At 47.3% G+C, this 27,601-nt stretch overlaps 2 protein-coding genes across 2 annotated transcripts in view; one reads left to right on the top strand and one right to left on the bottom strand.

Annotated features, from left to right (window-relative positions):
* The window catches only part of FANK1 (fibronectin type III and ankyrin repeat domains 1), a 235,334-nt gene extending 221,607 nt beyond the window's left edge, over window positions 1-13,727 (bottom strand). Inside the window, exon 1 of the mRNA XM_088452198.1 lies at window positions 13,602-13,727. Within this exon, the coding sequence (XP_088308324.1) occupies window positions 13,602-13,614 (13 nt within the window). The 5' untranslated portion in view covers window positions 13,615-13,727. The remainder of the gene's footprint in view (window positions 1-13,601) is intronic.
* Window positions 13,391-27,601, top strand: part of DHX32 (DEAH-box helicase 32 (putative)) — a 105,237-nt gene continuing 91,026 nt past the window's right edge. Inside the window, exon 1 of the mRNA XM_088452196.1 lies at window positions 13,391-13,526. The gene's annotated coding sequence lies outside the window, so the exon portion shown is untranslated. The remainder of the gene's footprint in view (window positions 13,527-27,601) is intronic.

Genomic DNA, 27,601 nt, shown 5'->3' with positions numbered 1-27,601 from the left:
GGCGCTGATGCAAACAAAAGAGAAAAGGCTCCATTAAGGCTATTGTGATAAGATTACAAATCATTATAGTTGCTGGAAATTGAATTAGAATTATGGTATTGCTTTCATAAAGAAGCACAGCATTACCTCCCTAATCCTGGCAATGGGTTTATGGGACACAATATTTTACTGGTAGTTTGTAAACAGAGGCTGCAGTTCAACCACTAATTAAAGAGCAAGTGGAGTCATTTTTTGGCACTAATATATACTGTAAATATATATATATATATATATATATACACATATATATCTCTATCTCAAACGCTGCGTATTAGGGAGCTGCTATACATAAAATTACTGGAGTGTTTATACTTCATAAAGTGGCCTATTTATAGAACGCAAAATTGTGGTCAACCCTCCGAAAACATGTTTCACAATTTAGTGTATCCGGGGCTATTTAAGAAGAGGGTGATATCTGCGGAATCGGTATGATTTACCGCTGGATGCATGTCCGGTGGTTGGAATACCGACATCAGCATCCCGGCAGCAGTGGAAATCCCGATCGCCCTCAGGTAAGTATTAGCTAACCTATTCTACGCCCTAACCCTAACCCTCCCTTAGGGGTGCCTAACCCTAACCCCCCACCAAATAAACAATGGGGCAGATGGGACTGCATCTTCAGGCCTCCACATAAAAATAGGCACGACATCAGAACAGGATGTAATTTTTTTCTCTTACATATTTGGGGCATACTTACCTACTCTCCGGGTTGTTGCGGGAGGCTCACGATTTTTCGGGTAGCCCCCCCCCCCCTGGAGGAGAACCCGGATCTCCCACATCCCGTCCACTTACTCGTGAAGTAGGCAGGATGGGATGCAGGGAATTGCGGCTCTGTATGAAGGGGCGGGACTAAATGACACAAAAACATCCTCTTGGTTCCGGAATTCATGTTAGTTTGCTGTGGTGGGGCAGGGGTATACAATCGGGAAGCCGGCTGCCGGAATCCCGGTAGCCGGCTTCCCGACTGCTTTATCCTGCAGTGGGATAAATGACCGGCGTCTATTATCTAGACACCGCTCATTTCCCTGTTGCCGGGAGACCGGCGCCCGGCATCCCGATCGAGCGGATGCCGGGCGCCGCGAGCGGACAGCTGTGGGGGGAGGGTTAGGGCACCCGGGGGGGCTTAGGGTTAGGCTAGGGGGAGGGAGGGTTAGGGTTAGGCACCCCAGGGGGGCTTAGGGTTAGGCACCCCCAAGGGGGACAGGTTTAGGCAGCGGGGAAGGGGGGGGTTAGGGTTAGGCACAGGGGGGGGAGGTTAGGGTTAGGCACCCCTAAGGAGGGTTAGAGTTACTGGGGTTAGGTTAGTTTAGTAGATGCTTACCTTACCACGATCGGGATTTCCAGCGCTGTCAGACTTCCGCTGCCGGGCTCTGCTGTTTTGTCGATGCCGGCCATGCGGCAGCTGGGATATCATACCGATTCCGGGGCAGGGCCTACTGACATAGGAACCCAGCCCTGCCCCCAACCCCAGAAGTGCCCAGCAGTGTCTGCTCTCTGGTCATCTACCAGAGAGAAGAAATTGGGGCTGATAGTACAGGGGGTTTACACGCCCACACGGCTCTGGCCACACCCACACAGCACTGTCACACTTTCTCAGCTTCTCGCAATGGGACCTTCATAATTTTCAGCCCTCAAATCTGGCCCTGGATGGAGTAAACTATTGTACCCTATAGGCTACATAATCAAATGTGCTGTCGGAGAGGGAACCAAACGGATCCTTCTCAAGTAACTACTGCTTGCACCAATGGTCGTGCATCCGCATTAAAGCAACCAGGTCCAGATCTAAAGTATAGGGATAGCAAGGCTGTTGTTAAATTGTCCAGATAAAACATTTCTTATTGCCTCAATGTGACATGAAACTTACCTGGGCAAAACTGCAGAATTTGATAAATCAGTCCCTATATGTCACAGTAAAGAAATAACACTTTATGCCCTTCTGCATCAATCTGCCTAATTGTCCCTGAGAATAACATTATAATATATTTTTGTTAAAGTATGTTGCTGTAGCTGGCTAGAAGAAGAATCTTGGTAATTACCAATTTACCTTGTTTTTTTTTCCCTTCAGGTTGATAGTAATGATTTAATCACCCTGTAGAAAGAAACCAATTTCATAGTTTCCGCAGTGAGTGACTACCCTAGCAACCACAGTCACATGGCCTCTAAGCTTTTTCTGCTCTGCGTAATGTAAAATCCTAATCTCCCTACTCCTTCTCCCCTTTTGCCATCATGTGACATACTAAGAGCTGCGAGTCTGTGAGTTATTGGCAGCCATACTTGTTTTCCATCCAGAGAGATTCTGAAAAGGAGATAATGATTTGCAGGAGGACAGCTAAGAAAAATCAGATGCATGTTTAAATTGTACTTAATGAGCTATTTACTATTTAAATAACAAAATAAACTGTATGACTGTTACTTTAAATATTCAAGAAAGATATGGACCCACTGAGCTCTGGTCTAAGGAGATAGGCAATGTGACAGGAATCGGTATGAAATACCGGCTGACGCATGGCCGGCAGTTCGATTCCCGGCAGCGTCAGTCAGACAGATGCAGAGATCCCGGCAGCGGCAGCCCGACAGCGCTGGAACTCCCGATCGTCTCTAGGTAACTACAAACTAACCTAACTTAACCCCCCTAACCCTCCATAGGGGTGCCTAACCTTAACCTCCCCCCTGTGCCTAACCCTAACCCCCCCTTCCCCGCTGCTTAAACCTAACCTCTCCCCGGGGGTGCCTAACCCTAACCCCCCTTACCCTAGCCTAACCCTAACCCTCTCTGGGGGGTGCCTAAACCTAAGTCCCCCCTGGGTGCCCTAAATCTAACCCTCCCCCCCTGCGGCTGTCCGCTCGCAGCGCCCGGCATCCCTTCGATCGGGATGCCGGGCGCCGGTCTCTGAAAAATGACAGGCTGTCTAGATTTAGACGCCTGTCATTTAACCCTCGCCGGGATAAAGCAATCAGGAAGCCGGCTGTCGGGCTTACGTCAGCCGGTTTCCCGATTGAATACCAAGTGACATAATACTTCAGTTGTGTATTACCATATGGATGTGGCTTATGTAATATGAGACAATCTCACAGCAGCTGCATCACTACTATGCTGCACCATTGTGAATAGACCCTTGAGACTAATGAAGACTGAAATAGCAATTCTGTTACAAACAAGTGGATCATTAGAGAGAATGACTCCCAACAGACAACCTCTAAAACAGAGAGCAGAAGAAATACATTTGTGCTCCTGTATTAAATTGTAGTACACTGTATGGCACAGGTTCCCAAACTCCACCATTACAGTCCAGATTTTATGAATATCCAGGCTTGAGCCCAGCTGGTTAAATCAAATTGATTGAGGTACTAATACCCCTTTTACACCGGAGCTAAAACCCGGGTTTTTGAAGGGTTAACCCGGGCAGCTCCCTGGTGTAAAAGGGCAGAGGGTTGGATCGCCGGGTCGAGTGACCAGGCAATCCAACCCAGGTAACTAGCAGGGTTTAACACTGGCGTAGCCCGTGAAACCCTGCTATGGGAACAGCGCACTCCGGGTCACGATGACCTGGAGTGCGCTGCTAGCCGGCCGATTGGTCCGGCTTCAGTGGCGCTTGGAGATGACGTCATCTCCAAGCGTCCACTTTCACTCCGCAAAAGCCGGGTCTATGCAGACCCGACTGTGGTGTGAGCGGCGCTGACTCGGGAATATCCCGAGTCAGCGCCGGCAAAATTCCGGGTCTGATTCGGATAGGAACTTTGTTCCAACTCTGGGTCAGACCCGGAATTTAGGTGGAAAAGGGGTATAATTAAGTCACCTGTGCTCAGGCATGGATATACTTAAAACCTGGACTGTAATGGCGGAGTTTGGGAACCTCTGCTGTATAGTGTATGCAGTCCAGGTTAACATCCTCTCCCAGAGACAATTAAAGGAAAGCTTATTTGAACTGTCTGCAAAAGCCATTCTCAGACTTCTCTTCAAGTACTCCCAGTAGGCAATGGTGACACACGCCTGGGATAATTAATGGATCAGCCAGTTAGATGAAATCACCTCTTCCATGTAAAGATATCTTAAAGAAATGGGCGGTCAGGGAGGTGAGAAACTAATCTAGAGAAGTGGTGTCAAACTCGGGCCCTCCTGCTGCAGTCGAACTACACATCCCAGCATGCAGTGCCACAGTTTTGCTATTAGGCCATGTTAAAACTGTGCTAATGCATGCTGGTATGTGTAGTCCCACAAAAGCTGAAGGGCCCGAGTTTGACACCACGGATCTAGAGGATGGGCATAAAGGCTCCTGGAGGCAGCAGGTCTGTTCCAGCAGAATATAGGAAAGAGCAATTGGACGATTTGTGCTACGGCGACAATGTGAAAGTGGGTCCACTCTGCCACAGGGCGTAGTTACAGTGTCCAGCCCTTCCCCTAGTAACTCTGGCAGTGTACTGCTGCAGGGAACATCTGCTGTCTCAGGCTTGGATGACTCTACCCTGTCTATCATCATTCACCCAGGTGTCCTGCAAGAAGCATAACTCCCTGATTGACTGATTAATTAATTACAGCTTTTTTATATACCACGTTACACAATTAGAATTAAATAGACTGTTAGGGGCATTCAATAAGGGAGCGAAAACATCGTTTTTGCGTTAATATCGCACCTATGACGTCATTATCACAGGTTTTCCTTTTACACTGTATTCAATTTCAAAGACTTTTCGCAGGTTCGAAAAGTCTTTGAAAAAAAACGGGGATAACTTTTCACCACTGAATAGCTGGCGAAAAAAGTGCAGAATTGGAGTTTAGGGGTGCAGGCTTAAAAAAAAATAGCCTGCACCCCTGGGAATGACATTTAAAAGATAACTGTGTCAAAAAAAGTTTAAAAAAAAAATAGGGACACCCCAAAAAATTATTTTAAAAATTGGGGTGAAAAAAAAAAAAAATGGGAAAAAATTGTTTAACAATAGGGAAATAGGTTCAGGGCTATTCTGCATGTATGCGGCAGGTGTTTTCTAGAATAGGCTATTAGCGGCAGGTGCATAGTTGCAGAATTTTTAAAAACTTACTTTAGGGACATAAAAATATGCTAGTACCCATTTTCATGTACCCCAAATTTGATAGGACCACTTAAAAAAACGAAAAAAATAACCTAAGTGCTCTTCTGCAACACTTCTTCAATGTCGGGAAAAAAACACCTGCTGCGGCTATTTAAATCCCCGACTTTCATTTGCAGGCTAAAACGGGGGTACCCATAGTGATCCCCCATGTTTTTACAACTTTAGGGGGGGGGTCCTGCAATTTTTTTAAGGAAAATTTCTTAACTTTACGCAAATCCCACTTCGCCATGCCCCGATTTCGTTAGTTTCATATTGAATACGGGGATAAGCATAAAAGCTCCGATATGAAACGTTAACTTCGACAGCGAAGTTTACGTTTCATATTGAATTCCCCTCTATATAATTTTTTAGGAAAATATTTTTTCTTTTGTAATACTTACTATATACTAATCACCATTCACAGAAACCTTGTAGGTCAACTGAGCAGACAGATAGTGCAAACATTAGATCATTTAGAGTGATTATGGATAAACTAAAAAAATAATTTGCATATATGAAAATTAGTTTGCTGTTTAACCATTATGCTTGCAAATGCTCTAATGTTTGCACTAACTGCCTGTTTAATTGAGATTGAAGGTTTAAATTAATGATGATTAGCATACATTAAGTATTATAATCTAAAATATAGATCTAATATGTAGTCTCCCAAATCCCAATGGTATAGGATATAAAATGGCCATAATCCAATTCTGCCCCTAATGTATTTGGTGACATGCTACATCCCTGGCCATTTTTCCTCCCAGCATTAGCCAGGAGAGCCTGCTGGGCCCCCCAGTGGAGAGGGGGGATCTGTGGAAATATTTTGCTATGGGGCCCCCATAGATCTTGCTACATTCCTTTGGAATGTGTATTTGAATCCACCACTGTAATTTGATCACAGGTTACAATCAACAAGGTAGTCACTCAATATAAGACTTCTACTGATAAATACAAAACATGGTGCAGAATCACCAGTCACATAACTAAGCCAGGCTGGGCCAGAGCAACTAGAATTCACAGTAGGGATGGCTATCACTGGGGTGTCCATCGATGGTCCCATCGGTACATACAATCGATGGCACAGAAACCATCTGTGGTGAACCATCGTTGCTTTGCAACCCTCGATGGCCAACACTGCTGGTGACACAGTGGGTCGGGGCTTAGTGGCCACCAGGGGGCAGGGCTAAACTCTGTCCTTTCATAAAAAATTAAAAAAACACCACAACAACCATCGGGTCCCACCCGGCCATCGATGGCTGAGGACCACTGGCTTGCTGCAATCAATGGCATGGCCATTGGCAGTTAACCATCAATGGTTGTTAACTATCGATGGTCATCCTTAATTCAGGGACGGTCATGGGCAATTTGGGTCAATGACCAAGAGACACCCAGTAATGAACACAACACATGATCAGGGCACAGCAATTTGCTGGTCACGCAAAGTACAGGTGAAAATGAGGCCAAATGAACAGAAAGGTTTGTGAAATTACCTAGAAGAGCCCAGACACCCTGTGAAATCAACAAGAAAGCATACTTGCCTACTTTTGCACTCTCCCCTCCGAGAGAAGCCCAGAGTGAGATATGCAGATGACTGGTGGTGGGGGGCGGGGCCTGGCACCATGTGTTACTAAGCCCTCTCACGGTTAATCCCTAGTGGTCCAGCGGTGACTTACCTTATTCGACGAGTTCAACAGTTCCAGGTGTGTCTTCCAGGTCCAGCGGTCAGTTGATTATGACTTCTGGCATTCAGATATAATAATGCCTATTATCCTCCCACAGCTTATCCCTAAACCTCCCCCGAGTGCCTAACCCTAACCCTACCCACCCATAGCCTAACCCTAAGTTTCAGCACCTGCGGCCTAACCCTAACCCTCCCCCTAGTGCCTAACCCTTCTCTCCCGTGGCCTTACCCTCCCATATTAACTAACCCTAAACTCCCCTCTCATAGACTATACCTAACCATCCCTCTAGTGTCTAAACCTACCTCTAGGGCCTAACCCTTATCCTCCCCTAGTGCCTAACCCTACCCTCCCGCAGCCTATCCTCTTCTGTAGCCTATCCCTAATTCTTCCCCTAGTGCCTAAACCAAAACCTACCACTAGTGACTAACCCTAATCCTCCGCTACCGCAGCCTAACTGTCGGCATTCTGAGAATGTTTGGATTTCATATGTCAACATGCTCAATGTCGAGACTTTAACAATGTTGAAATCATGACTAGGGGGTAGATTTACTAAAGCTTCTCAAACAGACAAGTGGAGTCTGTATCATTTTCTAGAATGTAATAGAGAAATGATCATTAGAATCTGAATGGTTGCTATGTTGGGCTCTGTTTCCTGCATGGAATCTGGGTAATGAGGTCACCAGAATATGGGCCTAATTCAGAGCTGTATGCTACTACTGCCGCAGATACAATTATTTTCAGCCAAGGATGTGTGAAAACACGCTAATGGGACAGCCGTTGGGACGCCCACCGATGGCCAACAGGGCTTGCGGCGAGACCCTGCGGGAGGGTCTCGGCCCCCATAAGCCCGAGTGGACTTCCTGCTCTAATAGAGCAGGAAGTCCACTACTGACACCACGAGTGATATCAGTAGGTCCGCCCACAGACGGCAGGCGTTCCTAAGGGAACGCCTGCGTTTGTGCAGCCACCCCCCCTCCCCACCTACAAAGCAGGGCGAGCTGTCAATCAACATAGACAGCTGCCCCATCTTGTAGTGAGCCCCGGAGCGACGGAGCTGGGTCGCACACGTGTACACTGGAGGCGGCGCATGCTCCGAACATTGACCCGCTTGCGAGCGCAATGCCCTCGCGAGCGGGTCTGCTTCAGGCCCTACGTTCACATACGCAGCATCGGATGCAGATCCGGCAAACATCGACTTCTTGAGTGAGTCTATGGTCACTCAGATTGTCCGACGTAATTGAGAAGCCTGAGCCATGTTTCATGCATACGAGTTCGCTGATGCAGGATTTGATACGCCCCTGAAATGGTCGAGACACGCCTGCGTTTCTGTCCGACACTTCCGTTGCCCCCACCTCCCAAACGCTTTCTGCTGATAACACTGCGAATACAGAATCGCAGCGTGCGTGTACGGTATTGTAACTTGACACTTGCGCTGTGAGACTCACACAATGTGGAAATGCATTTCAGCTGCACCAATGTTCTGTACAGGACATTGCACACGGCGAATGGATTCACAGAAGCTAGAAGTGGTCATTGACAGTCTGGTTACAGCAGTCAATGCAATAACATCTGCTCTACCTGTAAGTGCAGTTATGGGGAAAAAAAATCAGTTTATGGTGTAGGGAAAAAAAATATATATATATCTGTTATATGTTGTCACACACTGCAATTTCCAGGAAACCCCTTGTAAAACCTGATTTTGTTGGTCTTTGAACTAATCCTCTGTCAAATAACAATGTCTACAGATAACATAGTACATAGGCTCAGACTATCTCAGTGACATATTACCTCACAGCATGTCAGTTGGACAAAGAACAGTTAGCATAAAATAAACTGATAAAAGATAGAAGATTCCTGCACTGCAGCTAGATTATATAGTGATCAAACACAGACAACACAATAGAGCTGTAGACAAACAACACAAATCACAGCTAAAGTGTTGTAATCTTTAGTTAGGTAAGAATTGTCTAATTTTCCAAGGTAAGTACAGTATGTATATCGATCTACCAGCAAGTGATGTTTAATTGTCTTACAGAAGGTAAAATATTTGCTTTAGATATAAAATAAATTACTTTAATAACTTAAATGGGGTAGTTACATGTAATGCAACCGGAGCCAGAAGTGCTTCATCTGGCAAGGTGGCATCACATGAGACCACGCCAGCCGCTCTGTCCTCGGCTTCTACAGAGGAGATCCGTTATGCACAAGTGCAGAACCGATCTCCTCTGACACCCCGGGCAAAATATCTCTTAGGTAAAATAAAATATTGAAATATATTTTTTAAAATACTTTTTAAACTTAATCTTATATATAAAATTCATGGGTCTGATTGTTTGTTTGGCTGCCCGGTTATGCATTCAGACACCCCTGCACCGCGATTGAGATGAAACAAACGCAAGGTGGTCCAGCTGGATCCTGGCCAGGTTTTAGGGGGATAAGCTTCCCGGTCAGGTCTCCCGTTGGTGTACGTTGGGCAGAATTTGACCCAGGGGGCCTGTTATGAACCTTCCACTGGATGGATTTGGACGAAAACTTCACAACAAGGGTAACATTGGGCCTGATTCAGAGCCGTTCGCTATTTGCGGTCGTTCGTTCAAAAACAAGGGGTGGCTATTCAAATGATCCGTTCGCAAATTGCAGTCTGTTCACACCTCTAAGTCTGAACGAGCGTGCAAAACATACGCTCGTTTATTTGTTAAAAACGCCCCCTGGCCGCTCGCACCATACGTCATGTCCGCTATTTATTAGATTAATCGAGTACATCGACCAGCGTATGAACTGCTCGCTATTCTTGTGGTTGGTTTTTTCAACCGTTATTTTGCGAGCAGTTCTGAGTTTAAAAAAACCAAGTGACGTGGTCAATGACGCTGCTGTATTAATTATGCACTCCCTTAAAACGCCCGTTTTGACCTTTAAGCACGCCTGCGTTAGAATTCCACTCCTCCGTTTTCAAACACCTTCCCCTGTTACCACCCACATACGCCTCATTCTGTCACTCAAAATAGCAGGCACTCGCTATATAGCGTACAAACGATTTTCGGCCGCACTGACTGGTTCGCGCATGCGTACTAAAAACCGTACGCATGCGCAGATGTGCGAACATCGCTCGGAACGAGCGTACGGCCACTAGCGAGCGGCTCTGAATGAGGGCCATTGAATCCCAGAAGACATACTAGGGTATTGAGGTCATGGTCAGACCTCATGTTGATGTATGATGGTCAGAATATTGACACTGGGCAGAACATTGACTCGGGAGCCTGTTCTGGGCCTCCCACTAGATGGATTTGGATGAAAACTTCACAGAGGGTGGTAATTGGTCTGGGATGCCTAATGCAATGGTTGGGGTCACTGTCGGACCTCACGGCGGAGTGGGCTGGGCAGTACTTTGACCCAGGGAGTTTGTTCTGGGCCTTCCACTGGATAGATTTAGATGACATCACATAAATTGGACGAAAACTTCACAGAGTGGTAACATTGGATTGGGAAGACATACTAGAGGGTTGAGGTTCCGGTCAGACCTCCCGTTGGTGTACGTCGGGCAGAACTTTGACCCGGGGGGCCTGTTCTTGGCCTTACACTGGATAGATTTGGATGACATCACATAAATTGGACGAAAAATTCACAGAGTGGTAACATTGGATCTGGGAAGACATACTAGAGGGTTGAGGTCCCGGTCGGACCTCCCGTTGGTGTACAATGGGCAGAACTTTAACCCTGGGGGGGCCTGTTCTTGGCCTTCCACTGGATGGATTTGGATGAAAACTTCACAGAGGGTTGGCAATTGGTCTGGGATGCCTAATGTAGTTGTTGAGGTCATGGTCAGACCTCACTGTGAAGTGCGCCAGAGGGAACTTTGACTCAGGAAACCTGTTCTGGGCCTTCCACTAGATGGATTTAGACAACATCACATAATAAAACTTAGTAACTTGAAGATTTAAACCTAGGCAACGCCGGGTACTTCAGCTAGTTAAATTAAGGAAAAAAAATTCTGTGCGGTTTTGACGAAAAAAAACCATTTGTCAGTTAAGTGGTTAATCTGTGGTGGAAGAGTTAAGCTTTAAAAGGGACCAACACCACCCGAACACTGGGCCTGATTCAGAGACGAACGCGCTCGCTCTGAATCAGGGCGCTTTTTCTTTTTTTTTTTGGAGCGGCCTCCTGGCCGCTCGCATTGCTGTGGGTTACCACCCACAGCTATAGCGAGCGGCCAGGTTGATGGTCAAGACCATCGCGACCATCGGGCTTGCGACGAGACCCTTGTGGTAGGGTCTCGTGCCCGCAAGCCCCAGAGAGCTTCTGGCTCTAATAGAGCCAGAAGCTCTCCCACTGACATCGCTGGTGATGTCAGTGGGGCCGCCCACAAACGGCAGGCGTTCGCTTGGTAACGCCTCCATTTGTGAAGCCACCCCCCGGCCACGCCTACCAAACGGGGCGAGCTGTCAATCACCATCGGCAGCTCGTCCCCTTTGGTGCGAGACCTGGAGCGACGGAGCACCCGTCAGCGCTTTCGACCGGGTCTGAATCAGGCCCACTGTCTGAAGTCCACGTAATATTCATTAAACAGGTATAGGTGTCAGCACAGGATTTTGACAAAGAGGAATACAACTTTACCTTTCACCAAAAACTTAATGGTATGGCATACTAAGGGGCCTATTCAATCAGCGGCACATTGTGTCCAGCAACATCGCTAGTTGCCATAGAGATGTGCAGAAAATTAGCAATGATGGGCCTACCGTAATAGGCGGATATGTGCACAGCTAAACACCGCAGGTTGTTTGGTGGCACACTGGCGCTAATTGCTTGCAATTTACAAAGAAGATCTTAACAGGGCAGCTGATTGATACTGTTTCCCAGCGATGCTGGCTGGCAGCTTACAGTTCCACATTATTTAAAAAAAACAACTTTAAAAAAATAAATAATAATAATGTAACTAGTTTAAAATAAGCTTTGAGTAGAGCACCCATTTTTGTCTGTTGTAATCGCCTATCTTGAGATGGCGAACATGATAATGATTGCTGAAAAACATGCACCAACACAAGCCTTCTTAAATAGGCACAATGGGGGAAGCTTTTTTTGCTGGAGACACCCTGCAAATAGATTCACCGGGGAGTAATGGCGCATACACACGGTCAGATTTTTCTTCAGATCTGAACGATAACGATTTAAAAAAGTCATTCAATCATATCTGAAGGAAAATCTGACATATCTGACATATCTGTCAGATGAACGATTTGAACGATGCGCGTTCCCGATGGTCAGATAACGATATCTGACATCTGATGTGTTTGCAGTAAGACTTGGACGATTCCATTCATTTTAAATCAGTCAAAAATCGTTCAATCGTTGAAATCATTCAAATCTTTGGTAAAATCGTTCATATGACAGATCTGACAAATCTGACCGTGGGTATGCTCCATAACCCTTCAGCAGAGTGAGAGAAGTACTAAATCCAGTGAAAATGCTGCCTGCCTTTAACAAAAAGGGGCCTCCTGGAGCGATATTGGGACGATATGCCATTTCATAATGACAAATCATAACTACATCGTGTAGTGTGTACGCACACCTCCCAACTATCACGATTCCTGCTGGACACTCCAGTTTTTCGGGCACTGGCCCGCTGTCCCACCCGTGCGCCGTAGTGACCCGCCGGCGGTCGGGAGTTTGGGGACACTCAGGCACTGCCTAAGCAGAGAGCAGCAGTGCCGTGAAGCTGAGTGGATGCCACATGCATGTGCGCGGAATCCATTTAGTGCAGGAAGGGGCTGGGGGCAGCCCAGCAGCCGACGGAGTGCTGGGCTTGCCCCCAGCATGACATAAAACGCGGCCGTGGCTTGCGGACACTCCCCCAAAGGCATCACCCAGGGGCGTAGCCTATCGGGAACAAGGTCAAGTTTCTTATTCGGCAAGTGCAAGGGTTCTGCAGGACGCGAAATCTTGGGAGGTATGTGTACCCGTGACTGCACGCTCCAGCGGATCATTAGCGATTGATTTTGGTGTCGGCCCTGCTGTATGGACAACCAAAAGATATAGCTAGCGATTTGGTGCACATCGTCTAGTATGTACGGACAACCAGACGATATGTCGTTCCAATTTGGCCTCTGAAGACATCACCTCTTGCCACTCCCAGCCAGTGATCTTAAAGGCGGTTGTCCTAGTGTGTGCAGGAGCAATGATAAATCGTATACGAAGAAACAATACGATATATCATTTGGTCGTTGGTAAGATCGCACAGTGTGTATGTCAACATCGCTTGTTCTGGGCTCAAAGGAAATTGTCCCCAAAATCGGACCGTTTGCCGATCGCTCCAGTGTACACCCAGCTTTACTCTGACCTTTGATGGTTAAAGCTCAATGCATTGTAGCCACTGCCAATGTACAGCGCTACTGAACCCTTGTGGCGCCTTAGAAATAAAAAACATAGAGGATAACAATAACTATCTTTTGTGAATTACATACATTTTGTAATATGAAATAACATCTAAGAACCAATGGGATGGGTATATTATATATATATATATATAAATATAAAAAAAAAAAACCACAGTCACGTGTGACTTAAGATGTACTTGACTAGCTAGCAGTGACTCACACTCTCCTGCAGGGTAACACAACAAGTATGTGCCTGTTGGGATTGGGGAGAGGGGAGTAGCAGCCAGCCAAGGCTACCAGCAATCGGCAGCTCACCCTCCCTTCAGCTGCTTGCCATGTTTCTACTCAGCGCCAGGAATCACGCACACAGGTAACTGATATATAATAGGGTGTAATAATCTATGTATGCATGCAGCAATACAAGCTGCTGCACCTGCACCATTACCTGCCGGCTCCATGTGGCTGAGTGTCGGGACTGTGAGTGCTGCCTGTTGCTAGGCTCAGGGGGACATGGAGCAGTCGGGGCTTGTTGTTGCATTCCGTTGTTATGGTGACACCCGGGAGGGGACTGATCCTAGTGATGGCGTCATAATGGCTGTGCTAACATTACCCGGCTAGGGTCAGAGGAGAGAGGCGGATAGTGCTGGCGGGAGACTCAGCGCACAATAGTTGTATCTGGTGTTACAGTGGCTGCAGATGTGACAGAGAAATAATAATAATATTACTTTAAATTGGTCAGTTCCGAAAAAACTCGGGACCCGAAATGGGCGGGACTTGTGCGAAAATGGGCGGGACTTGTGTGAAAATGGGCGGAGTTTTGTACAAAGTTGCCCATTTTTGTTGGGTTAAGGCTAGATCCCCTTCAGCTAGTGCTGGGGCCAGGGAACTTTTTTACCTTTTACCCCAAAATATATTTAGATACGCCGACGTTACCCCCTTGATTTGAAAGGAAGGAAATCATGTAGCATTGCCCCCATATAATGCCCCTGTAGTAGTGCCCCCATATAGTTCCCCTGTAGTAGTGCCCCTGTAGTAGTGTCCCCATATAATGCCCCTGTAGTAGTGCCCCCATATAATGCCCCTGTAGTAGTGCCCCCATATAGTTCCCCTGTAGTAGTGCCCCCATATAGTTCCCCTGTAGTAGTGCCCCCATATAATGCCCCTGTAGTGCCGCTTGTAGAAAAAAAAACCCACTTACCTTAATCCTCGCTCCTGCATCCGCCACCGTCCTGTCCGCCCGGCAGCCCCTCGGAACTATGGGAGAGACGTCATGACGTCTCTCCCATAGTGCGCATGGAGAGAGGCGGAAGCTGGAGTTGAGAAGAGAACTCCAGCCTCCGGCTAACGCGGCGCTGCAAGGAAGGAGCCAGGCGCCCGCTGGTGATAACATCTCAGCAGGCGTCTGGCTTATGAATTATTCTGTATTATAGAATGATTCATATGCATGCCTGGCTGTCTGTCCATTACTCCCAGGAATTAAATTTTTACCCCATGTGGGGTGATTTACCCCTGTTCCCCGACCACTGAGTTAGTGGAACCTGACCCTGACGTCATAATTTACTATCCACGTGGACATCTATTGGGAATGGTAATCTGTGGTGAGCAAAGCGGAGCGAGCCACCATTCCCGAAGTGTGGCGAGCGTTCACGTTTCAGTACTTGTGTACTTTATGGACTGATTGCAGAGAGAACCCAGTGAATGTTTTAAATGGTACTTGTGTACTTTACGTACACAAGTACCGAAAGTTGTCCCCACCTAAAGAAGAAAGTTGTCCCCTCGCGGGCTCTCTGCACTCGCCACGCTTTGGGCTCGGTGACTCGCCTCTATACCCACTTGGATGGTAGAGAATGACGCTGGACACTGGCTGATGACGTCAGGGTCCTCTCCGTGAAGGGGATTTAGACATTACCGTGATTGATAATAATGAGTGTAGGACACTTGGGTTCTCTCTGCAATGAGTCCGTAAAGTACTCAAGTACCCAAGTTTCTACTGTTACACACTGGTGGCCCGATCCTACATTTGGGACAAAGAAACAGCGCTTTAAGGGAATGGAACCGCACTTCCGCCCTCACTCGACGCCGCGTCCAGGTCCATTAACTGAATGGAATCTAGACACAACTGTGAGGATACCGGGTGTCCTGGGTATCCTGGGGTTCAGGGATCACACAGTGGAGCAGGTTATAATGAAGGAATGATGAACTTTATTCATGGAGACACAGAAATTCAGCAAACAGTAAGCAGGGTTATATCATTACAGTCCACTCAGAGTTCAGCAAAGTCTTTTCCAGCTGCTGTATATCTCTTCCCTACCTGGCCAGCAATGTCAGATGTAGCAGGGCACACAGAGCTGCTATATATCTAAAGACACTGAGAGGGGACAACACCCCAACCTTCAGAGTCACACTGTACTCACACACTATCCCACAATTCCTCTTGCTGCACCACCCTACTTCCCTCTCTCTCACTCATTGGTGGGCTCAGGTGTCAGTCTTTGCAGAGAGGAAGGAGGAGGGCTTTGTAACAGGAACACACCTTTGCTGTCTGCTGCTGGCAAACTTCCTGTATGAGACATGCAGACTGAGGGTTTCAATTTAAGAACACAGAACTGGGTCATAACTCTTTTCAACATGCAGGCAAGTCCTAGAAGTCCTTTTCCCTTGTCTCCTCACATATCTCCCCCTTCTTAAATCGAGGAGACAGAAATGGTCCCAATGTTGGAGTCCTGACTGTCGACTCGGCCCGAGGGTCTGCGAAGCTTGATATTTTTTTCCTCACATCTGGATAGCCCGTCAGCATTGTGATGTTCTCGTCCCTTTTTGTGAGAAATGGAAAAGTTGAAACTTTGTAACGCCAGACTCCACCTCAACAACCTCCCATTTTCCCCCGAGGTTCTGTTTAGCCAATACAACGGGTTATGGTCAGTGACAACAGTAAATTCTTTCCCATAAAGATATGGTTGTAGCTTCTTTAAGGCCCAGACTATGGCTAGACATTCTTTTTCAATAGTGGCGTAGGCTATCTCTCGGTCAGCTAGTTTACGGGATAGATACACAATTGGATGTTCCCTACCATCTGCTCCCACTTGACTCAACACTGCCCCAAGTCCACACCCTGATGCGTCTGTCTGCACAATAAACTTTCTGTTGTAGTCAGGGGCAGCCAACACTGGGGCTCGAGTCAGCAAGTCTTTTAAGGTGTTGAAAGCTTGCTCACATTCAACAGTCCATTCAATATTCCGAGCATATCTCTTTTTGGTCAAGTCTGTCAGAATCTTGGCCACGGTGCTGTAATGTGGTATAAATTTCCTGTAATAGCCAGCGACTCCAAGGAACGCCCGCACTTGTTTTTGGTTGACAGGTTGGGGCCAATTGGAAATAGCCTCCACCTTTGCCGGATCAGGTCTGATAGCACCTCCTCCGACCCGATGTCCTAGGTACTGAACCTCAGCCATCCCCATTTGACACTTATCTGGGCGTATGGTGAGTCCAGCCTGTCTAATCCTCTTCAGCACTTCTGTCACCTGAATTAAATGCTCCTCCCAGGTATGGCTGAAGATGGCAATGTCATCTAAGTAGGCTTGGGAAAAGTCTTGACACCCCTCCAAGAGGTCATTAACCATTCGCTGGAATGTGGCAGGGGCGTTCTTCATCCCGAAAGGCATTGTAGTCCACTCAAAGAGTCCTTCTGGTGTGATGAAGGCAGAACGCTCCTGGGCCTCTTTGGTAAGTGGGATTTGCCAGTAGCCTTTGCTCAAATCCAATGTTGAGACAAACTCAGCCCCTCCAATCCGATCCAGTAGCTCATCAACACGGGGCATAGGGTAAGCATCAGTGGTGGTGACTTCGTTCAATTTGCGATAGTCCACACAAAACCGTGTGGTCCCATCTTTCTTGGGAACCAACACAACCCCAGCAGCCCATGGGCTTTTAGATGGCACTATGACCCCCAAAGCTAGCATCTCCTCGATCTCAGCCTTTACCTGCCTCATAACACCTGGAGTCATCCGGTAAGCGACTTGTCGGATGGGCCTAGCACTCCCAGTGTCCACATGGTGGGCGGTCAGATGAGTTCGACCAGGTAGACAAGAAAACTGGGCCTGTTCAGCCTCTAAGATCCTCCACATCTCTTGCTGCTGGGCTGCATTCAACTGTTGTCCCACCTGGACTGATTCCACTCCTTTCTTCTCTTTAGCAGCTCCCAAAAGGTCAAGCAATGGATCAGTTTCTGGTGCCTCCATCGGAGGACAACATACCGCCATTGTTACTACTTGACGATCACGATAGGCCTTAATTCGATTTATATGGAAGGTGCGTAGGTACTTCCCTCCCTTATCCAGGGCAATCTCGTAATTGACCGGCCCGGTGCGCCTTACCACGGTATACGGTCCTTCCCACGTAGCCTGCAGTTTGTTTCTTCGCACTGGGATAAGCACCATTACTTTTTGCCCTGGATGCAACTCTCGGTCTTGAGCATGGGCGTCATACCATTCCTTTTGTCTCTCTTGTGATTCCCTGAGATGCTCTTGGGTTAACTGTAGCAATCTTCTCATGCGGTTCCGCATATTCTCTACATATTGTAAAATGGGCAGCTGGTGTTCTTGGAAAGTTCCCTCCCAGCTCTCTTTGACCAGGTCTAGAGGCCCCCGCACTTTCCGGCCGTACAAAAGTTCAAATGGGGAATATCCAGTAGACGCCTGTGGGACTTCCCGATAAGCGAAGAGAAGCTGTTGAAGGGCTCTCTCCCAGTCCCTCCCCTCGGACAGCACGTAAGCTTGTAGAAGTCTTTTTAGCGTTCCATTGAAACGTTCACAGAGTCCGTTGGTCTGTGGATGGTAAGAGGTGGTCCGAAGAGGTCGAACCCCCCACTTTTCCCACAGGGTTTGCATTAGTTCACCTTGGAATTGGGGCCCTTGATCTGTGATGACTTCCTGTGGGTGTCCAAGCCGACTGAATATGTCTGTTAATGCTTGCGCAACGTGTTCTGTGTCAATAGATGATAGGGCCACAGCCTCAGGATAGCGTGTAGCAAAGTCCACCAGTGTTAGGATGTACTTCTTTCCCGTATGACTGAGAATAGCTAATGGTCCAATTAGGTCTATGGCAACACGGGCAAAGGGCTCCCCTATAATAGGTAATGGGTGCAGAGGAGCTTTTCGGTGGGGCTTCCCGAGCCTCTGGCAGGTATTGTAGGTGTCTCGATACTGCTTAACGTCTCTAGAGATTCGTGGCCAGAAGAAATTCCGCAACAATCGTGCCAGTGTTTTACGGGTGCCAAAATGCCCGGCCGCTGGAATGTCATGAGCAAGGGCTAGTAATTGTGCTCTGTACGGTGTAGGTACCACCAACTGTTTAGTAGGCATTACTGTTTCCTGTCCAGACTGAAGAACGACCACTCGGTACAGCAATTCCTCTTCCCAAACTATCTTGCTCCCATCAGCTGTTTCCAACCCCAGGTCGGCTGCACTCCTTAATTTACTTAGGGAAGGGTCTGTCCGTTGGGCCTGTCGAAACTCGCTCCGGTCCACCTCCCCCAAGTCTAACTCTGAAGTACTGGACAAGAAACTGGAATCACTCACCATTGTGGTCGGAGTAGGTTGGTTCTGTTCTGAATCTGTCACCTGGGTCACTGCTCTTTGGGTTTGGCTTCGGGTCACCACTTGAACGAAGCGTGTCACCAGTCCCTATCCCAGATCATTCCCGAGGATGACCTTGGCTGGTAGCCCCTTGAGTACTCCGACCTCCACGATTCCTTGATCAGCTCCCCAGTCGAGATGTATCTTGGCGACGGGGATATCGGTCTGTTGTCCCCCGGCGGTGGCAATTCGTACATACTGTCCAGGAATCACCCGGGAGGTGGGAATCAGGTCTGGCTCAATCAATGTGAGTGAGGCCCCAGAATCTCGTAGGCCCTGTACCCGCTGGTCCTCTACCAACACAGGCTGTAAGTGCCCCTGCATATTCTGAGGAGTTGCCTGCTCCTCCCCCAGAACCAGGTCTACAATATACACCCCATCCATCATCTCGGTCGCATCTGAATGGATGACCTCCTCGCAATAATCCTCCATGGGGTAACATACCACAGAGACTGGGGCCGGTCTAGCCCCAGGGAATGGCCCTCGCGTGCGTGGACAGTCCCTCAACAAGTGTCCTGGTTGATTGCAGCGGTAGCACTTCCGAGGTTCTGGGTTAGCCACTTTGAATCTGGGTGGTTGATAAGAAATGTTTTTGATAGGGCCTCCTTTACTACTATCATTTATGCGTGGTTCTCTGTCAGGGAGCTTCTCCGCTCGTGGGGTTCTTGTACCACCTGTTGCACTGAAGACTCTCCATTGGGGACGGTTAGCTATATATTCATCAGCCCATTCTGCAGCTTGTTCAGGCGTTCTGGGCTTCCGGTCTGCGACCCACTCCCGTATCTCTGGTGCCATCTTAATCATTAGTTGTTCTACCACAATTAGGTTGATGATCTGCTCCACGGTAGAGGCTTGTCTACCCTTGAGCCATTTTCCACAAGCTTGCCGTAGCTGACTGGCAAACTCTTGGTAGGAAGCAGTCCCACTTTTGCTCAGTGTCCTGAATTTGAGACGATAAGATTCTGCAGTGATCTGAAACTTAGCCAGCAATGCCTTCTTTATGCAGGTGTAGATTCCACATTCCTGGGAAGTTAGAGCCCTGTAGGCTTCCAAAGCCCTACCGGTGAGACTTGGCCCCAAGTACTTGGGCCATTCAGCTGGCTCTATCCCGTGCACTCCCATGAGATTCTCAAAGATCTGCAGGTGAGTGTCAATGTCAGTTTCATTCTCTCGAAATGTGGGAACATCCTTAAATCCCAAGCGCCGCTTCTCTTGTTCAGCCCCTCTGGGCGACAGCACAGTTCCGCTGCTAGTAGGGATTTGTACCCCTAATATTGCTTGGATCACTCCAGCTCTCTCTTGTGTAGTTGCACTTTCACCTAACGCCCCCAGCCAGCTCTGTAGTAGGGCGGGAGTAGCGGTGGTTGACTCGGGTAACCGACTGGAAGTGCTTCCACTGCCTGTCGGTCCTTCTTCATCATCACTCAGGTGGTCGGGATCCTCTGGGTGTGCACGATCCCACTCCATCAACCGTAGTACCAGAATCTCCCGGGTGTCAGTCCCATTATAAGCAATTCCCTTCATCCTGCAAAATCCTTGCAGGTGCGGTTTCCGGGCTGTCCGGTAAAACTTCTCCTGCTCTCTCATGACGTTTTCAATTTGGCCGCCGGTTGCAACTGCTGACTGACTCTCCATGCTGATATTCTCTGGTATTAGCGTGGCTTCTACTTACTGCAGGAACTGTGTGACGTCCCACCGCTGCCGCCAAATGTGAGGATACCGGGTGTCCTGGGTATCCTGGGGTTCAGGGATCACACAGTGGAGCAGGTTATAATGAAGGAATGATGAACTTTATTCATGGAGACACAGAAATTCAGCAAACAGTAAGCAGGGTTATATCATTACAGTCCACTCAGAGTTCAGCAAAGTCTTTTCCAGCTGCTGTATATCTCTTCCCTACCTGGCCAGCAATGTCAGATGTAGCAGGACACACAGAGCTGCTATATATCTAAAGACACTGAGAGGGGACAACACCCCAACCTTCAGAGTCACACTGTACTCACACACTATCCCACAATTCCTCTTGCTGCACCACCCTACTTCCCTCTCTCTCACTCATTGGTGGGCTCAGGTGTCAGTCTTTGCAGAGAGGAAGGAGGAGGGCTTTGTAACAGGAACACACCCTTGCTGTCTGCTGCTGGCAAACTTCCTGTATGAGACATGCAGACTGAGGGCTTCAATTTAAGAACACAGAACTGGGTCATAACTCTTTTCAACATGCAGGCAAGTCCTAGAAGTCCTTTTCCCTTGTCTCCTCACAACAACCATTTTTGTTGTTGCTCTGGCTTAAGGACCCCATACATTCGAGATGGATTGGGCCAATTCCTCGATCCCCAGATCAATGAAAATACATTCGGGATCAGCAAATCTGGGATCTTTAACATGAAGAATTTCCCAGATCGGCATTTCCAACCAGCAGATCGGCGGTTACGGTTCGGTCAGGGAAACGGCCAGCAGATGTATGGGGCCTTTAAGTGTGGTTTATATCCCAATTTTCCATGTCTCAATGTAAATAATGCATTAGGGATGGACATTGAATCGCTCTCCGTTGATAGTAGGAAACCATCGGTGGGCATCCTTAGTGGAGGCACGAGACAGTGTTGGGCCGCGCCATCTTCAGACCTCCGCCATTAATGACAAAACCATCGACCATTGATAGCAAACCATCCACGTTTGCTAACCATCGCTGGTAGATGGCCACCAGGGCCAAATTAAGGATTGTGGAGGCTGTAGGGCAACTAACTCATGGGGCCTCTACCAATAATTTTGTCAATATAATATGCTGGAGATATTATTAAAAAGTATAATGTGTGAATGGTCTCAGCAGAGCATATGTGATAAACATACTGTAGCGCCCCCAGTTCATGCTTTTGATGTAGCTTTGTGTGTGTGTAAGCCCCTGGACAACTGCCCCGGATGCCCTGTTGTTAATCCAGCATTGATCTCCTCCCATACTATACATCTCCGGTGCAGTTATGGCTAAAAGGTCATCAAATTCTGACCCATCAACTTTATTGTCTGTAACTTGTCCATAGACTCCTGTGATAGCTGTAGACTTCTCCTGACCGTTTGGTATGGGGTGCCGATAATTATCATTCCTCACAACAATAAGGAATGGTTTTTTGTTGCTGTTAAAAATCTCTAGACAGGACAGCAGCTATCGTGATCACTTCACTTCGGTTTCTGACATTGTGCATGTGTGGCCATAAGGTCGTACTTGTGCAGTGCCATTTTGTGAAAATGGGCACTTTAGTGGATGAAGGCTGCTGGATAGGGATCCTGAAATCCAACTCCTGCTTTAAAGGCCCCATAGGAAAAATAAGTTGAGCTCAGACCATCTTCAGATGGAGTTAACCAACAGGGCCATGCTCCGAAATGCTACACTTTTTGGAGTTTGATAATTAGGGCCAGCCCACAGTTTTTATTAAGAATAATGGGGACTGCGATGTACCCTATTAGCTAACCTAATACAGGAGACAACTGATATCTTCTGCATTAGGCTCTTGTTAAACATCCACAATATCTACATCATGTGGAAACAGCAATAGCCAGTAACTGGAGGGCTTTTTTTTTTCTGGGTTTTCAGTAAATACCATAAACCCAGTTATAGGGGCCTATTCATCATCAGAGGCCGTATGGCACGCGATGATTAAGTATTGATCTCGCTGCGAGGGAAACTTGACACTGGAGCAGGAGGGATACGGAGGGAGCCAAAGGAGAGACCCAGTGTAGGAGCTGGAGGAGGGAGCCACAGGGAGCCGACAGAGGGCCTGCTCATGCTGAAAGCAGGTATGTATATAACTTTCCTAAACAAGCTGCCTTGTAGACGGCAGCTTGTGAACACTAACGGGGGCTGTACACCATCTGAGGATGACGTACAGTAACACCATCAAATTCCGAAAATACATAATTTTCGGAAATGTAATGAATAGCCTAATTTCTACATCTCCATACTTATGTATGGGGAGAGTGGAAATTAACGCAGCAGGACTGTAACAAGGAGATATCAAGTTATATCTCCTTTGTTACAGGTTTTATGAATAGCAGTGATACTTGAAAATAACATAAATTAGTAAAAAGGGGGGTAAAAACGTCACTTTAGTTATGATGAATAGGCCCAACAATGCTTTACACAGTCTAGCCATGTAATGATAAACCTATAAATACAAAATTAGGTCTTAAGTCAACTTGGGGTTAGCGCAAAATAATTTGGGAAACTGTTACCTCTGTCGCAAGGCATTACAGTTCTAGTATGAAAATAAGCCTGTAGAAGCAGCTTGAATTTTAGCTACAGTTAGATGCAGTACCAGCTCATGTGGAACAATTTTCGGTGTATTAAGTACCGAGAAAGACTGCCATTATTTTGTACTGTATTACTAAACCCTCTTGTCAGGCTGGTAAAAAGCAATAACAATAAAATATTCAGTTCAAGAATAGTATTGAAAAAGCTATATGAGATTTGCAGCACTGTAGACAGGGGTCGATGCGGTAAGAAGGTTGTCTGGCTAGTGAGTGGGATTACAACAGTAGCGGGAGGAGGAGTTTCTGGCAGGTGCTGGGACTCCTGAGGCTACCTGAAACCGGCAGGGAGCTAGGCAGAACCGAAGTCAGCTGCGTAGAGGAGCTTAGATAAGTGTGACCAGACTCGGCTGATACACGTTGCACTGGCAAAGAAAGGAAGCTGTGAACTCCCTAAAATCCCCAACAGCAGAGCGTGATTGGCCGGACAGAACAGCTGACCTTTAGGGGATTGGTTCCCTAGGTCACATGGCCCAATGCAAGATGGCGGCGCCCATAGAACTACAGCTTGGGAACACTGTGCAGCACTCCCATGCTGGCACGGTCTACCAACAAGGAACCACCAGATGCACCCCGTGCCAGTCTCCATACTCCAGCACCGCCACTGGATGGCCCATGCCAGAGCACCCTAACGGGCAAAGACTGCGGACATACCGGTAAGGAACCCCTGGTCGTGACACACAACCTGTAACATGACAGTTAGGAGCTGAATGGCTGGTCAGTTATCACTCTCCAGTTTATCATTTTTCAGAGCTTAGTACATCTCCCTAGATGATTTTGAGGATTTGTCGTTCCGATCTGTCGGAATTGGGCAAATCGCTTAAAAAATTTGTCTAGTGTGCCAGCTTTGCATGTGTAATGTTCATTCTAGGTCCGGCATCGGGCAATACGCTGGACCTAGAAAGGGGCTCGCCCGCCTGAAAATGGGGCATGGCCACGAGAAAAGGGGGCGTGCCCAGGACTTACGGACATACCAGCTGTCGCCAAGCGCTCATGTTTCTGTGAATAGATGCCGGGCGTCTTCCTTTTGACAAATACTATTCCATTCTTCTGTCTGAATTGTTAGGACCATTGCACAATGTACACTGCTCTGCCTCTGTAATGATGTATTCACGATCCTCTGTACTTTTACTCTGTATTTTCAATAAAAAAAATATGATTAAAAAAAAAGGTTAGGAGGTATGTAATCAGTATAAAATAAGTAAGTTCTGTACCCCCTTCAAATGTATGAATCATACTTGCCAACTCTCCCTGTTTGTCAGGGAGACTCCCTGAAATAGTAGCAATCTCCCTGAAGAGTCTAGCAATCTCCCTGATTGCTATTACCCCCATTATGGAGCTGTTTCATAAAAAAAATAAACTGAGATACAGGTTGAGTCTCCCATATCCAAAATGCTTGGGACTAGGGGTATTTTGGATATCGGAATATTACGTATTTTGGAATATTTGCATACCATAATGAAATATCTTTGGAATGGGACCCAAATGTAAGCACAGAGGGCCTGATTCAGAGCCGGACGCTCTGACCAGAGCGCTCGCTCTGAATCAGGGCCCTCCTACCTAAACTTGGAGCGGCCTCTTGGACGCTCGCATAGCTGTGTGTTACCACCCACAGCTTATGCGAGCGTCCATGATGATGGAGGTGATGGTCAAGACCATTGCGACCATCGGGCTTGCGACGAGACCCTGCGGTAGGGTCTCGGTGACCGCAAGCCCTGGAGTGATTTTGGCTATCAGAGCCAAAATCACTCCCACTGACATCACTAGTGATGTCAGGGGGGCCGGACCCAGACGGTAGGCGTTCCCATGGGAACGCCTCTGCCTGGCAGCCACGCCCCCGGCACGCCCACCAAAGGGGGCGTGCTGTCAATCAACATCGACAGCACGCCCCCTTTGGTGCGAGACCTGGAGCGACGGCTTCCCTGTCGCTCCCCGGGTCTCGCGCATGCGCACGACGGAGCTCCCTCCGTCGTGCGCATGCGCACTAGGGCACCATCGAGCGCTTGCGAGCGGGTCTGAATCAGGCCCAGAATTCATTTATGTTTCATATGTACCTTAGACACAAAGCCTGAAGGTTATTATATAATATATTTTTAATAATTTTGTGCCTTAAACAAAGTTTGTGTACATTTACCCATCAGAAAGCAAAGGTGTCACTATATCAGTCATGCTAAAAATATTCTGTATTTTGGAATATTTCGGAATATTTGGATATGGGAGACTCAACCTGTGTATACATTCAAATAGGATCATTAGTATAATTTCCTTGCATTGATTATAAGGCACAATGGGCCTGATTCAGAGCCGGACGCTATTTGCGCTCGCTCGTTCAGAAAAAAGGGGTGGCTATTCAAATGAACCGTTCGCTCTTTGTGGTCTGTTCACGCCTCTAGGACTGAACGAGCGAACAAAACTTGCGGGCGTTTTTTGGAAAACTACGCCCCCTGGCCGCTCGCATCCTACGTCATGTCCGCTATTTATTAGATTAATCGAGTACATCGACCAGCGTATGAACTGCTCGCTATTCTTGTGGTTGGCTTTTCCTACCGCAATCATGCGAGCAGTTCTCACTATAAAATAACCCAGTGACGTGGTCAATGACGCTGCTGTTTTAATTATGCACACCCATAAAACGCCCGTTTTGACCTTTAAGCACGCCTGCGTTCTGATCTCCACTCCCCGTTTTCAAGCACCTTCCCCTGTTACCACCCACATACGCCTCCTCCTGTCACTCAAAATAGCAGGCATTCGCTATTTAGCGAACAAACGATTTTCGGCCGCACTGACTGGTTCGCGCATGCGTATTACGATCCGTACGCAAGCGCAGTTGTGCAAACATCGCTCGGAACGAACGAGCTGCCGCTTACGAGCGGCTCTGAATCACGCCCAATGATCCCTATGACTACATGCATTTTCTGAAAAGTATCGGTGTTTCCATCACCAAGTAGATCTTACTGACTGCTTTGGGGCTCATTTACATGTGGATATAAATACATTTTATGACACGCCCCTCCGATGTAGCAGTACACGCCCACTTTACTGCTGTGCTTATAGGTGTTGCTTTCACAATCTCCCTGAAATACTTTTTCAAAATTAGGCAAGTATAGAATGAATGAAGCTACTGTACAGGGTATGTCTAGGTTCCCCAATGGATTTCATGCGGACATGCAAAAGTATATTGTAGAGGAAATTAAATGGCTGTAGCATGCTGTTAATATAAGGTACGTGTTTATACACATTAAACAGACCTATGAATAGGCAAGTCCACTTTATCACTTTCTTGCAGTAGCCGATATACCATAGTCCCTTTACTAAACTATAACTAATCCTGTCTGCAACTTTGTTGGTATTACAACTCAATTTAAAAACCCTCAATCTTCCATCCACAAGCCTTAAAATTCAATTTAAAATGGTGACACGGTAATAGAAAAGCACAGGCTTTAATAAATCCCCGGCCATTTACACGTCTAAAACTGCATGTAATATTTGTAAATGTGCTGAAGCATTTAAGATTTGCAGCAATGATTCTAAAATTAACGAGTTGATTTAAAATATGCAAAAGCCTAAAATCTGTTACTGACTCCTGTGCAAAAAGCAATGAATGCCGTCATTCGTAGGCGGCGTAGAGTCAGGGTCTGTCTGCTAAGTGAAAGTGAGGTGTGCATTGTTAATTATTCCGCATCCCCACCTACTTAGCCACTAACCCCTTAGTGCAGTGTTGGCTAACCTTGACACTCCAGCTGTTATGGAACTACATAACCCATCATGCACTGCTACAGTTTTGCTATTAGGGCATGCTAAAACTGTGGCAGGGCATGCTGGGATATATAGTTCCACAACAGCTGGAGTGTCAAGGTTAGCCAACACTGCCTTAGTGCATACTGAAACTGTTTTTCCTGGTGCGCCATTGCTTCTACCGTATACTGCAGGAACCAACAAAAATGGAGGGTGATGTGACCATGTTGCCACTGCCCTTGGTGCAAGACTGAGGGGGAAGGGGGAGGGGCTGCAACGGTACTAACCAGAGAGGTCAGGCTATCAACAGACCCCAAGAAAAAAACAAATGCATTTTTTTCCATCCTACCTAGTAGGCGCAACTTTAAGAGCTGGTGGTTCAATTATAGTATTCCGAAGCGTAGATTGGCTAAAACTTAAAAAAATAAAGTATAGCCGTTGTCTAAAGCAACCATCAGATTCTATCTGTCATTGATATAGTATAGTCATGTTGCCTAATTTTGCGTTGCCTCATCCATGAGAAGGCCGGTGGAGAGATGCAACTGACTGGTCTTGGTGGTGTAGCGGACGCTTTACGTGATTAGGCCCCGTCCCCTCATGGTGTAATGCCGCAAATAACGTGTCCATCATGAGCGGCTGGGTCCAAGATGACGCCATTCTCCTAGACACACGGCCTATAGGCCCTGCCCCCCTCCACATGGACCCGCAATTCCCGGCATTATCCTCCTCATCTCGCCCATTTCACTAAGAAGTGGGCAGGCTGTGAGAGTGCCGCCTA

This window comes from Taudactylus pleione, unplaced genomic scaffold, assembly GCF_031769625.1.
Source record: "Taudactylus pleione unplaced genomic scaffold, aTauple2 ptg000034l, whole genome shotgun sequence".
NCBI classification, from domain to species: Eukaryota; Metazoa; Chordata; class Amphibia; order Anura; family Myobatrachidae; genus Taudactylus; species Taudactylus pleione.
The sequence above is the reverse complement of the archived record's forward strand: the minus strand, read 5'-3'. Positions and strand labels throughout refer to the sequence as shown.